Source organism: Montipora capricornis, chromosome 1 (genome assembly GCF_036669925.1).
Source record: "Montipora capricornis isolate CH-2021 chromosome 1, ASM3666992v2, whole genome shotgun sequence".
Classification (NCBI taxonomy): domain Eukaryota; kingdom Metazoa; phylum Cnidaria; class Anthozoa; order Scleractinia; family Acroporidae; genus Montipora; species Montipora capricornis.
The window spans coordinates 50,796,227-50,810,327 of record NC_090883.1 but is presented as its reverse complement, the minus strand read 5'-3'; the positions used below and the strand labels follow the sequence as shown (position 1 = coordinate 50,810,327).

Genomic DNA, 14,101 nt, shown 5'->3' with positions numbered 1-14,101 from the left:
TTTGCGTTTTGTCCAAAATCAAAGCTCGGGAAACTTTTTCATTTTGGACAAAACGTGCGTGAAATTATTGCCTAATCTCTCTCGTCAGTATTTGATAGCCCATGCTTCTTTGACAGCTCCTAGCGAACAGCTGCGACTCGAGCAAAGTGCTTAGCGACATGATTTGAACTTCCGAAGCGATGAGTTGCTGTGAAACAACATGTACTTGGGCACAAAACCTTAAAATTGGTCCTGAATATCGACAGTATACCGTCCAGCTAAATCGACACAGAGGCTTTTGCGAAGAATATCGCATCTACGTGAATGGACAAGAGATGGAGGAGCACGGCTTGAAGTACAACCCTTGCAGTCCTCTCTGTTGTTCTGGTGGGCAATTTGAGTGGGAACAAGACGGGCATGCCTTCTTGTTGATGTTCAATTCCTTCAGCGGAGGATTTCGGCTTTTCATAGATGGGGTAGACGTGGACACTGGGCGAGAATTCTCAGTGTTTTGGCGCCGTACTGGATTTCGGGTCGTATTTATGGGTCTTGCTCTTTTGTTCATTGGTATCGCTCTTGCCTTGATACTTCATTTCACTTTACATTGGAAAGTCCATTCCCGTGCTTACACCCTTGTAGTCATTGGGGTATTTTATATCATACGGGGGCTTATCCCTATCATCCGATATTGGAAGCCGCGATACATTCGACCACAGACCGTCGAATACTCATTGTCAAATGCTGCGTGATTTTTCACGCGACAGTGCAGTCACCGCGAATGTGAGTCTTGACTCTTTAGAACCGAAACTTCGGGCCCATGCACTATATCTTAAAAGAATAAGTAACAACAACTGCCTTGTGATACCTGTGGTTTTATAAAGATTTGAAGAACGAGGTATACCACATTACACACTATTCATTTATTTACATTTACATTTACATGTATTGGGTCGGTAAAAACCGTTCGCCGGGTTATCACACCAACCATAAAAAAAAAACAAATATATCAATGGACAAAATGATAATATAAAAAAATTAAATAAAGACAACTATATTAAACTAAATATAACTATTATTTAAGAAAAGCTGTTAACCTATATTTGAAGGTTTCAAAGGAGGAGGATGAAACAATAGCCTCAGGGAGGCAGTTCCAGTCCGTGAAAGTTTTTGGAAAAAATGAAAATTTAGAAACGTCTTTATTTGCATATGAGTTGACGGGTATTAGTTCAGCTGCTAGCTTGCGTCGCAGACGGTAATCAAATCTCGGTTATAACCGTCTGCTTCATAGAGCCAAAATCCTTGTTCAAGACCCCCAACAACGTTACGTAAGCGGCAGTCACATTTGAAAATCATGTTAACAGTTTTGAGGGCCTCCCACGGGGGATCCCCGAAAATATTCCTCACTGTTCCCCACAATTTATCTCATATTTCAATTTTCCATGGTTAGTCATTTTCATAGGTTTTACCTCGTTAGTCATTGTACAGCTACTCCTCGGCAAAACGACTCTTTTTTCGCCTTGATGACCTTGACGGTTGTCGTGTTTGCTCGCGTTCATCATTTGCAACATCTGTTGCTTCCGTAAGAGTGACTGCGTCATTTGTACCGTGAATTTCATCCTGAAGAAGAATAAGGTCTTCCTTCATATGTTCTAAAACATCTTGATGGTCCTTGTAGGATGTCAAGGCACACATGATGCGCTAGCTTCACGTGCTTGTACATATTTCTCCGAATCTTCCAAAAACCATGTCGGGTACGTTAAAAGGATCTTGCACGAAAACTTTTGGTCATCATTTTTTCCTGTTAACTTAGACATTCTCCCTTTGACAGGCTAGTGCCAAGGATTCTCAGAGTTATACCTTTGTCACCTTTAACACAGACTATCTGGTTTGACTCGCATAAAAGCTCTGTAGCTTCCTTCTGTGGCAGGTGATGTAGTGGATGGTCTCCTAATTTGATGTTTCAAGGCGTAGACGGGCCAAACACGACTCCTATTGGTCAAGATAGAAAATCCCAAGACCTTTTTTCTTCGTTGTTTTAGCTAGCCGCAATCGCGGTTTAGTAACGGAGAGAGGGCTTCTCAAGGAGGCTGGCAGTCTCGCGCGAGATGACGGGAACCGGAAGTTGCTAGATGGGTTTAGTCCCAGCACTTCTCATTTGCAAGTTTGAAAAAAGTGGCGTCAGCCATTGCCCCAAGACCGTACCATCGAATACCAGAACCAGCAAACATAGCCAGAGACCGCTGCCTTAAGACAAAGAAAGCAAAATACAATGGAAGAGGAGCTTGTGACATGCACCAAATAAAAAAAGTGTCGCTACACGATCGTGAATACATTTTTTGGACTTCAAGTTTTCTCATTTCGCAAAAGGATTAATTTAAGAAAAAGTGGCACAATTTGGAAAAACAACAAATACTCGATCCACGAGAATATTTGCCTAGATCGAATGCATGCCACTGGGTAGATTTCCCCCTTGATAAAAGATTTTATAGCAGCATCTTTTTGTCGCGAGAGATTTTCCATCAGCTGAAACTATTACCGCGTGTGTTAAATTCGTGGAAAGTCGAATAACATTTTGCTTCAGTTAAATGTATCATTCGTCTTAGCCCTCTTTCGGTTCGGTTTTGCGACCAATCAGAGCCACCTTCAAGAATATACGAAACTTCTATTACGCAAGAGCCTATCACAGAGAATAGTCCATTTCTGGCACGCCGTTGGGGTCTTGAACAAAGACTTGAGCGCTATTACGCAGACGGTTATAACCGAGGTTTTATTACCGGTACCGTCTGCGACGCAGGCTATTCAGCTGCCTATTTACGTTGTATCGTTTCCTCAACTGTGTTTTGAGCATGTACTATTTTGCCGTCACAGCTGGTACCGCAGGTACCCCAAGTTCGATATAGGAGTATCTGCACTGTACTATACAGTCAACTATCTCTAAGCGGACACCACTGTACTTGTAAAGCGGACACCTCTTTAAGGCGGACGGTGATGGCTGGTGCCGACCGAATTTCCCTTGTTTCTCTGTAACTGAACTCTCTATAAGACTGACACCTCTCTAAAGCGGACAGCGGATACTATTTTCACAAACGTCTGGTAGAAAATACCTGTCAGGCCGGACACTAGAATGGCACTCTTTGTATGACCTGGATATTATTTCAAATTGAGCTACCATCCCAACCTGGGGATACTACAGCAACACTGGGTAGTAGCCAAAATGCGGAGCCCGGGTGCCTTTTTCTCCAAAATGTTTTGATTCAATTTTTTTTCGTTATTCTCCTGTACTGTTATTTTTGAAAGATCGGGATCTGTCCTTCATTTATGGTGGAAATTTGTCAAAAAAATTAAGGAACCTACGGAACCTTTTTCTAAGCCGGACTTTGTTTTTGTTTTCTTAAAATCGAAGTAGTGCCGTTGGTTTTTGCTGATGACGCCATTCTCTGACGCTCAGTGTCACTTGTTTTCTTCTCTTCATAATTCTTTCGCCACTTTATCGCGTGAGAATCTCACTTAACTTTTGAACCAAAATTATGAAAGAAAGTGCTTATGCAAATGTATGCACCTTCTCTTATCGCGGGTGCGTCGCCTGATAAAAGCGAGCGATCGGGTGTATCGCCTTCACTCACTGTATGAAATTTGCTGTAGTCGTTTTCACATCGTTATTCTGGCGAAAATTCATCTCATTTAATTTCGTTTTGTTGGTTTAAGGCTTTTTTATGGCATTTTCACTTCAGCCTCGTTTTCAAAGCGAGTCCAAGTGCGGAGTCAATAGAGGAAACACTACTTCATTTCGCACTTAAGCGGACGCAAGGAAACACTGAAATCACTGTCCTATTGGCTTTGTTTTCTTTTCTTTTGGTTATGTTATGGTGGACATTTTAGTTGTTTTTTCTAGCTCTCTTTCTTGAACTTTTGTGTGAGCATTCTAGGTGGTGACTAGAGTATTCAAGCAAGCAACCGTGGACGATACTCCTGTCGGTGTACATTGGATCAAATTAAACTGGCTTGATCTGTCAATCAAAAAGAAAAGTACGTCTGATTGCAGGTTACGTCTGTCAATACGTGAAAAATCATAACAAAGAGTTTACCGCAGACCAAAACACTTAGTTTATTTTGAAGCAGCCCTGTAATCTTGATCCTTTTTTGCATTACATAAAAACGTGTTAGTCCAGTTCAGGTTTCGTTGGTCTAGGGTACATTGAGCAACAGTTCCTGTATCTTCATAAAGAGTTGCTGCGTAACGGGTCTTTACACCAAACTCCCGATAACCTGAAATCCCGTTAACTCGAACCTTTTTCAATTTCCCTTAAGGGTTCGAGTTACTAGGAGTCGACTGTATCTTTCTGTTTTCATGGTAACCCTTCAGATGGAGACTCGCATTCACATCAATTTACATCAAGTTGCCACCCAACTAGTTTAGCTTTTAAGTTATTTTGGGTGACCAGTCACTGTATTTTCGTTTGCCTGTTTCTTAGATTATTATAACTTCTTTGTAACATGCTGTACAGTACAAAAAAAATCTTTCTTAAGTTGCACAATTTGCACATAATGCTTTTGCTATTTTTGTCTTCGTTTTACAATGACTTTGTTATGACCCAGTGCTTGCAGAGCCGAAGAACTCGTGGAATTCTAAAAATAGAAACGCCTGACCACAGGCATCCCAAGCTCGGTATACGATTTATAGAATTTGTTTGGGAAAATTAACTTTGAGCTTATAAATGTTAAAATAAGCTGTAAATGTAGAAATAAACTTCGCTTACCTCTACGTACAGTTGTCCTCGTCTTTTCTGTGCAATCGGAAGGGAAAACTATGTCGATTTTAGCCGGGTTTGTGGCTTTCGAATTTTTACGATGTCGTTAGTTGTCATTTCCCATGCCTTGAGATCCGGAGATCCCGCAGCAACGGTCCGAATCGCTGTAAAAACACCACAGCCAGATAAATTTCCTATCACATCAACTCCACTCCGGGACCACACAGCGATTTTTGGCGGATATATTCCAAATAATGTTCGGCTTTCTATAATCTCAAGTTGTTCAACTTGGCCAATGAGAGTGCAGAATGTAATACGATCGCCATCAAGCTATAAGGGCCGTACCCACACATCTAGCTGAACGCATGGGAAGATTATAGAAAGCCGAACATTATTTGGAATTTATCCGCCAAAAATCGCTGTGTGGTCCCAGTGTGGAGTTGATGACATAGGAAATTTATCTGGCCCTGAGGCTGTGGTGCTTTTATGGCGATTCGGACCGTTGCTTTGTGATGCGAGAGCAATTCGTGGGACGAGATCGCCGCGAGTCACCAGCCTTTCTTCTCCTTATGACGGGAAATGACAACTAACGACATTGTAAAAATTCGAAAGCCACAAACCCGGCTAAAACTGACACAGTTTGCCCTCCGATTGCACAGAAAAGACGAGGACAACTGTACGTAGAGGTAAGCGAAGTTTAGTTCTACATTTACAGCTTATTTTAGCATTTATAAGCTCAAAGTTAATTTTCCCGTACAAAGTCTATAAATCGTATACCGAGCTTGGGCTGCCTGTGGCCTGACAAGTGCAGATGCTTTTGATCAATCTCAGGCTTCTGACTCTCTCTAGTCATCCAATCAGCGTTGCGATGATGTCATTCGTTAAGGTTATGTCCTCTTTTCAATCCTGTTTTCTGGGAAAAGTTGTCGAACGATTCTAACCGTAATTTGAAGAAGACCAAGTCTCTTTCCTAAGAGGCTTTCAAATTGTATTTTAGTGCAAGGGTTCAAACTAGCGAAAACGACTTCAAGATGTACGAATATGGCTCGGCCGATCCTGGTCCATTCGATAATACGATGGCTTTTAGTGACGTCTCAATCCGCGCAGGTAACCTTGAATAACCAAAGTGTGTAATTTTCCTTTATCGCCACTGAAAGTGAAACAACTGGTTTGAATGTGCAATTTTTTCTCTCAATATTGCAGGATTTATCCGAAAGGTAAGAGGAGTTTTTCTTTGAGCGGTCGAAAGTGATAAGCTTAAGCTTCAGTCTATGGTGAAATTAAGGTAAAAAACAGCTGTCAGCATAAGTTGCCCGGTGACCACTTTTTAGGTTAAGCTTAATGCTATGCCTGAATTTGTCATCCACACTTGAAATCGTACTACTGTGACCATTTCGTTTTAAGATGTTTAATGCACTAGTCATTTGTTTCCCCCACCCCTTGACCCCCGGGGATGGGTAGGGAAATTACATTTGAATGGTTGTAAAGTAGGTGTATTTTCCACTGGGAACTAGAGCAGACAAACACACGTAATTCCCCCCACCCCTTTGTTCCTAAAAGATTGTGAGTCATCAAGGAGACGTTAGGGAGATTACCACAATATACAGTTCTTGCCATTTGTGTGTGCCACATGAACTATATAAGGAATAAAAAAAAAAAACAAAAAAAAAAAAAACAACTGGATAGAAACAAGACAGGAATAAGCGAGCAATAAAGAAAACGTTTAGACATGATTGCTGTTCTTTTATTTTTTACTGCTGTAGTTTGCACTCTGGGCAAAACCAGACTTCCTCTGGGGGTGTCCTCTTAAGTCCCACACACTGGAGATGGAACCACTCATGCCTGCATTCACTTCCATCGCATCCGTCCATCAAGCCATACTCTCCTTGTTGACATATGCAATATAGTGTTTCTTCATCTAAGATTACAAAATTTATACTTTTTATCAGCATACTATGAAAGACTCAACATTTTTCCTGTGTTCCTCTTTAAACTTTGCATTTTTATCACCAAAATGCGGTCGTGGCTTCTAGGAAGAGCTACGATATCCCTTCCAGTTATGGGAAAGTGGACCAAAACTTAAACAGGTCAAGCAATGGAGAAAAAGACAATTTTTCCTACCTTGGCACTGGGGGCATTTCCATTCCATTGGTGGGGGGTGAGCAAGACCTACACAGCTCAAGGAGAATCTGTCTTGACAATCAATGCAGGTGAGGGTACCTTTCTTTTTGCAATTTTCTATTTCACATCCTGTGGAAATATTTATGAATAAGCATAGCAATCACTGTTTGGGATTAAAAATTATTTTGATGTAAATGAGTTCCAAACACCAATAAAACAATAGGCAAATAATTGAATACCTGATTCATGACATAAAAATAGTGCTAAAATGCGATACATTAAAACCACAAAGCAAAGTCTTGCCTTTTTCACTTCTCCCGCCGCCATATTGATTTTGCACGTGTGAAAATAATCATTACCATTGCTCTTCGTTTCTTTTCAGTCCCAGTCCTCCTAGGTAAGAATTCCCCGATATTTCCCCCTGTATGTCCCCAGAGGGGTAGGGCAGAGGAACGAAAATCTTGTAATTTCTCTACCCCCTAGAGGTGTAATTGTGGCGTAATCTCGCGTAATTGCCCTAGTAATTTCCCCATATGTCCCCACTATCCCCGGGGGTCGGGGGGGGGGGGGGGGGGGGAAGCAAATGACTAGTCCATAAGTATTTAATACATTTATTCTCTGGTAAGGTTACGTAAATAAGTGTATTAATTAATTTAAAGCTTTATAATTCATTTTTTTAAATGCTTGTGTCGAAGCAAGCGACATCATTGAAGTTGTCAGGTCTTTTTCCCAACATTTCTGGTTTGTCGTGAAACATTTGACTTCGTCTGTATGAAACCGACCTCGTTTCCAGGGTGTCTCTTCTGTGCCTCCCTTTTTGAGGAAAGGGACCCTGTTTGGGGCTGATCACGTGGCACTCTCTGACAAACATTTTTCCAGTTGCGTAGGGTTTCCGTTATATTTTGATCCTTCAACTTGTATTCAATTTGTTTGAAAAGGCATTTTTTAAATAGATAAGACACTTTGCTCAAGGAATTTTTGCCTATTTCCTGTAAAATTCACAGTATCTCAGGGATATTTTATGTTACAATATCTTGGTCAACATCTAGTTCAATTCTGTAGTCATAAGTCTGAAGTCCCATTTTGTGATTCAACCATATGGTTAAGTGTGCTCGTAGAATAGTTGTTCACATTTAAAACTGTTGTTGAAAGGGTTGACCACAATCAAAGCCAGTAAACAGATGCTATACAAGTTTCTACTGTGGTATTTTAAAATATTTCATACTTTTTCTCAGCAATAGTGGGAGAAATTAGCCCAGTTAGATGTGTTACCAAGTCATACGATGACTGGATATAATTTCATTGCGTGCAACGAAAACACAAAAACTCGTTTCTGGTCACACACACAATTTTTTAATAAATATTTCCCCATTAATTTGTTGTGTAGTCCAGATTCGACACGATCTCAATTCCTTGGGTTGGATAACGGTTGACAACTGAGGAATTGAAATTGCGTTGAATCTGAAAAAAAATAACCACACAAGAAGGAAGTGACCCACAATGGCAATAAGGTTACCTTTTTAATTTAGAATTTTTCGTATAATTTTCTTCTCAGGTCTTTTATTGGGATTCCCATATACAAACCCTTATATTTTTGTTGGCTTTCCGTCACACGCAGAGCTTGCAGTGCATGTGATGTGTGCATTAAAAACATAACAATGACAATTTACGCAAATTTAGTCAAAATTGTCTACTCACTGTACAAGCTTGCGACTTAGGAATGAGTTTGTTTAACATTTGAAAGAAAAATGAAAATCAAAGAACAAAAAAAAAATGCCTGCACATGTTAAATATTATTCATGCAGTTTGGTTTGAGGTTCATATGTAACATAAACATGACACCGACTGATCGATCGCCAAACATATTTGTTTCCCATGGATAAACGTTTCACTTGCTTTCTTGCACGGCAAAACTTTCTTTTCTTTGCAAACTATTAAGCATTCTTTGAGTCAATTTGACTGCTTACTTTTACACAAGCATGAGTGATTCGAACAACATGAGTTTGCTTTCTGTTCCATCCAATCAATTAGACAACAACTTTTTGCCTTTGACGTAAAATTCCATGAGTAGTACATAAAATACCTTGCCGCGAAACATTTTGATGGTTGTCTGGCCACAAACTCAATTGTGTGACGAATGATGACAAGGCCTACACTGCCACCCCTCCCCTAACACGCATTTGGAAAAGCTCCCAGATTTTGGGAGCCATGTGACCAGCTGCAACCAGGGTCCCTTTCCCCAACTACAAGGGAAGCAAAGAAGAGAGACCCTGGAAACATTAGGTTGGCTTAGAACGGGTAGGGCGTGTTGATTTTAAATCTTTCTAACCCTAAATTTCCCCCCCCCCCCCCACCCCAATCAAAATAATAAGTGACATAATTTATTTAATATCTTTTAGGTTTACAGTATACTTCTCTGCCAGTTGGTGGTCACGATAGCATTCATTTCCTTCTTCCTGTATTGGTGGGTACAGACGCAATGCAAACATCTGTTTTCAAATTTCTCCTCCTTCATATCTGGAGGGGAAAACTTGGTCAGTAGGCCATTTTACAGTTGTTTGCTCAGTAGTCACTAACCTAGCCTATGAATGGCTACGAGGTTGCTGGTGACCTTGTATTGAAACAGACCTCGCTGCCTGTATCATGTACCTGCCTGCTTACATTAACATATTTAGAAAAGCACAAAGGTTTGTATCAAAGCAGGGTCACCGGCAGCCTTGCTTCCATTCTTAGGCCAGGTACATGTAACTTAGCTACAATGGTAATATGGTCTGTTGTACATGTAATTGCATAGGCAATTAAGGATTGATTTCATTTGTATTTGAAAAAAAAAAAGAGCAAAATTATTCCTTAATTGCATGAGGGCACAATGCAGTTTCATTTTTATTGTTGATGGAAGCTAGTTCAATGCTTCAACAAGAAAAAAAACAGAAATCTTTTGATATTAGTTCCAACTACTTGTCCTTTTTTGTACAGTGAGCCTGTTCGGGAGTATGCAGCCCATCATGTAGGATTGTTTTACGGAGCTTTGTAAGTAAACACCGGATCCAGATATATTTAACAACTAAGTGATATTTTCGCCTTTGTCTAAAAATTATTTTAATGTGGTAGTCTGCCTTTGGAGCACTGGTCAGAATGCATTTTCCTGTTGGATTTAAATATTTGCTCATGCAAACTTTCATCATTGACCAGTGGAGTATTAGGCCAGCTTGGGCAAAGAAATTCTTTACTTTAAATTAAAGTTTCTGTACAAGACTATGGATAATGAATAGTGTGTGTAACACTTGATTGCATGGCACACTCCTGATTGAAGTATTGTTGATTAGAGACTTTGAACTGGAAATTGGATTCAGGCCCATTTCAAACTTTGCATAATTCACACTAGTGTGCCGAATCTTACTTGTATTTGAGTCAACCCAAATAATTTAATATGACAGTGGTCTTTGACAGTGGTTCTATATGTCGAATCTCACATGGGGCGAATCAAATGCATAGTTATTATGTTCACACTACTAACAGTTATCATTGGTTGAAATTAAATGTGGCCTTCGTGTCGATAGGAGAAATAGATGGGAAAAAACCTGTTCTCATTGTAACTTTATTATTAAAAGAAAGTAAAGTTTAACATATTGGGTCCCACCTTCATGTATATTAATTCTACTCAAAGAACTGGCAAAGTATTGCTCATTATCAAATTGCTTTTAAAACTGAGTTGATTTGCCAAATTGAATTGTGATGAATTTAGTTAACAGTGGGTCGTTGACTTCTGTGAAATTGATTTATAAGGCTGTTTTCATGGCATCTGATAGGATGCGGCGATGCGGATCCGCATAATTCCCTAAAATCTGCATCCCCCGCATAATTACAATATTTTCCGCATAAAACTGAAGAAATGCCTGATATTAGTGATAAAGCAGCTGCATATCATCCTCACAAACATAAAAGCCAAAGAGATTGACTATTTTGAAACGCTTATTTTCCTGAACATTGAAGAAAACACGCCATTTCGTTCGCAAGATGAAAGTTCGTAAGCAGTTTCCACTCATTTTTTGGGAACGAGCCTGGATTCTAGTTAAACCGTTTTCATAACATACCCTAGGCTCGAAATTCTTTAAAAAGATACAAGGTATGAAAATTTAGCCGCAAGTTATAGTAGCAAATTAAATTGCATCATTTGTAACTCTGGTAAAGTAGGGGAAAAAGTAGGGACAATCATTGCGATGAAGTTGTACAAAACAAAGAGCCCGCAATATGTATGTGTAAAAAACCGCTGAAAATGGTGAATGATCAAGGGAATGGATCGTGGTTCAACCACATCACAATTTTGCTCCATATCTCCAAATTGAAACAAAATTCATGACAAGAAACAAAATATATTTTTATCACTTTATTTCTTTTAGCGAAAGTTTCAGCAAAATGCTGATTACTAACCCTTTTATTTTAACGGTGAATGCTGGTCGCAAATTGGCGACTCGGCCAGATATCTCGATCGCAAAGGGAAAAAGCGACTGTAGTGGTCGCAATTTCGAGTCCTGATTTACCATAAGCATGTAAATATATTGGACGGGCCTAATTATTACATGTAGTTCTATAAATGTTTAAATTTCCGCATAATCCGGTGTAATTTCTGCATATATCAACGCATGTTTACGCATAATATGGCCAAAAATTTCCGCATAATCTTCTAATTTTTTTCCGCGTCCTATCAGAAGCCCTGTTAATTAATGTGACATTACATAGTTTGACTGGTCTGATGAATTAAATTCTGCAAATTAAGTTTGACGTCTAACTCATGTCGCATATTAGACTCCGATACTCGGTCGAAGATGCTGTTTTTCCTATCAATATACCACATCAATTTTGTAAATGGCAGTGAAAAAATTATTTTTTTGTCCTTGTGCTATTTAGACCTGTTAGTCTTATCAGCATGAACTAATTAAAATACATATACGAAAGAAATGTTACGTTAGAACAACTGGCTAGTTGGTCAAATTTGCACATAAAAACCAAAGAATGATTTATTTGCTGCCATTTATGAATTCAGTCTATATTACCTTCAGTTGACAGTCTGCATTCATAAATGGCGGCCAGTCAATCATTCTTTTGTTTATGTGCAAATTAGACCAACTAGCCAACATTTTCTTTTTGTATTTTTTAAAACATTTTTATTATCTCCAGTTTTTGTTACTCTTTTGCTTTACTATTATAAGTCCAATGGCAAAGTGACTTTGTGGCTCAGTTGGTAGAGCAACAGCGATCGTATCTGGAGGTTGTGGATTATGTTGCCACCCTCCATGGTCTGACAACTGGTGCTTTTTCTCTTTCAACATGTAGTGTGGGTCCATCATAAGAGATATGTGTAACTGCATTTGTTGTGTATTAAATTTGTAATTATATGGATTGAATTTGTGTATGTGACCCCTGTTTTAAGACATCACCACAACATTTATGCCTCCAAGCTTTCACTCTTGGTCTGTTCACAAATGCTGTGTAATTTGGACTCTCCAGTTACAGTCAACAATTTACAGTGATGCAATTGAAAGCTGTTACACCTTTGGCTATGACTTTATATATGCGTGTAATTATCTGTAACAGCTGTTATTAAATTTTGTCCTCTTTATCATCTAGTACTTAAATTGCTTTTAAATTTAAGTTTTAAATTTTGCTGATTTTTTGTATTTTATTTGAGCTTGAAAATGACCTCGGAGATGGTCAAACCGTCGTTCAATCTTTTTTATCGCTGATATTTATTACTTAAATTCAATATCAAAGAAACTACTTATTAAGATTTTGCTTCCATTCATTATGGTCAAATTTACAAGCCATAAAGGTCTGTTTCTTTTTCAGTCTCACCCATAGATGGCTATCTTGAGACTTCTAAGCACTTATGTCTGTCATCTTATTTGATTCCTTGCAAAAGGAAAATAACAATAAAAATGTTACGTAACTCTTCGACAACCTCATGACATCACTGTGAAATTAACATATTAAATTAATTTTTCTTTTAAAATCTTTTTTAAATCGATCTTTGATTCTACTTAATAAATAACTTGTGTACAGTACATCTCTCATAACCCTGATTTCTTTGCAATTTGTTTTCAGAGCTGTTACCTTTGTCACCATGATTGCAATGGCTTGCTGTGAAGGTGTTAGGTAGGGCTTGTCATCAATGGTCACAAGTCTTATTTTTGGCTATTCCTTTGCATTAATGACATTTAATATTGGTTAGGCTATCTAAGGAAGAACTGTGATTCTAAGGTGTTTTCTGTAAATTGCTTTTGTTTTGTAGGCGGAAGTTTCCAACGAACTTGATCTTTCTGTCGATTTTTGTAAGTATTAAGCATTTCACCCCCATAGCCCTATGGGGGTTCCTCATTGACAAGGAAAATCATCAAGATTGTGTTAGACTGAATAAAATCTTGAAGTGACTGTTTTAGGGTTAATTTTTTAGTGGACAAAGATCTATTGATGAAAGAGAGAAAAGATCCTAGCACATTTCTTTCAAAGATATCTGTTAGGGTGTAATTTTAAGTACTTTTGTTATTCTCATGTAACCCATCTTCGGGATCATTACCCTTAAGGACGGAAATGGGCCCATACAAGGATAGGGAATAATCTTGACCAGGGTGGTTAGATGGCCAAGGAGAATAATTCTCCTAGGCTATTGTCTGCCATTAGGCAGTTGAGAGTCAAATCTATGAGTGAGGTGTTTTTAGAAGGGAATAAATGGGTTTATAAGGTAAACATTATTTCTTTAAATCCTAGAAAAGTGCACCAATTAAATCCTTTCTTTAACTTACAAATTTGCAATATTTGTTATCTATGTTTGCAGACACTTTGTGAAGGCTACCTTCTTGGTGCTGTTTCAAGGTTATTATGAAAGTTTTTTTATTATAATTATGGTCTCTTAGTATCATTTATTGCTCTTTTAGATACGAGTGTTCAGTTTTTTTCCCGTTAAGGGGGGTTGGGGGAGGGGTTCCCATCGATGAGTAATATCATCTGCCATTGGAGATCTGGCCCCTGTTGTTCAAAGACTAGATATCTAAGTCATCGTCCGACAGTTAACTCTGCAAAGATTTCAAGATTTTCTCATGCAACCATGAATATTCACACTCTAAGCACTTCTAAATTACCCCATTCACACCAGCAAGGCATGTTTAACCCATTGACTCCGGGAGGTTCCCCTTTGATGAGCAAAATCGTCTGACGTTAGACAGGCTGGTTCAGGCCAGTTTGGGTGTCAAATTAAT

At 38.9% G+C, this 14,101-nt stretch overlaps 3 protein-coding genes across 3 annotated transcripts in view; 2 read left to right on the top strand and 1 right to left on the bottom strand.

The window, feature by feature from the left end:
* On the top strand, nt 1–3,423 carry LOC138054066 (uncharacterized). Its single transcript, XM_068900579.1, has one exon. The coding sequence runs from the start codon at nt 180–182 to the stop codon at nt 726–728; it is 549 nt and encodes a 182-aa protein (XP_068756680.1). The 5' UTR covers nt 1–179; the 3' UTR covers nt 729–3,423.
* Nucleotides 3,424–5,593: 2,170 nt separating this feature from the next.
* Nucleotides 5,594–14,101, top strand: part of LOC138047573 (protein lifeguard 1-like) — a 22,316-nt gene continuing 13,808 nt past the window's right edge. The window contains exons 1-7 of the mRNA XM_068894485.1: nt 5,594–5,834; nt 5,931–5,944; nt 9,248–9,312; nt 9,825–9,878; nt 12,951–13,001; nt 13,138–13,177; nt 13,681–13,718. Of these exons, the coding sequence (XP_068750586.1) occupies nt 5,759–5,834; nt 5,931–5,944; nt 9,248–9,312; nt 9,825–9,878; nt 12,951–13,001; nt 13,138–13,177; nt 13,681–13,718 (338 nt within the window). The 5' untranslated portion in view covers nt 5,594–5,758. The remainder of the gene's footprint in view (nt 5,835–5,930; nt 5,945–9,247; nt 9,313–9,824; nt 9,879–12,950; nt 13,002–13,137; nt 13,178–13,680; nt 13,719–14,101) is intronic.
* Nucleotides 5,952–7,250, bottom strand: LOC138047581 (inhibitor of growth protein 5-like). Its single transcript, XM_068894498.1, has 3 exons — nt 7,088–7,250; nt 6,849–6,977; nt 5,952–6,645 (listed from the first exon to the last, which is right to left on the bottom strand). The coding sequence occupies exons 1-3, from the start codon at nt 7,173–7,175 to the stop codon at nt 6,479–6,481; spliced, it is 384 nt and encodes a 127-aa protein (XP_068750599.1). The 5' UTR covers nt 7,176–7,250; the 3' UTR covers nt 5,952–6,478.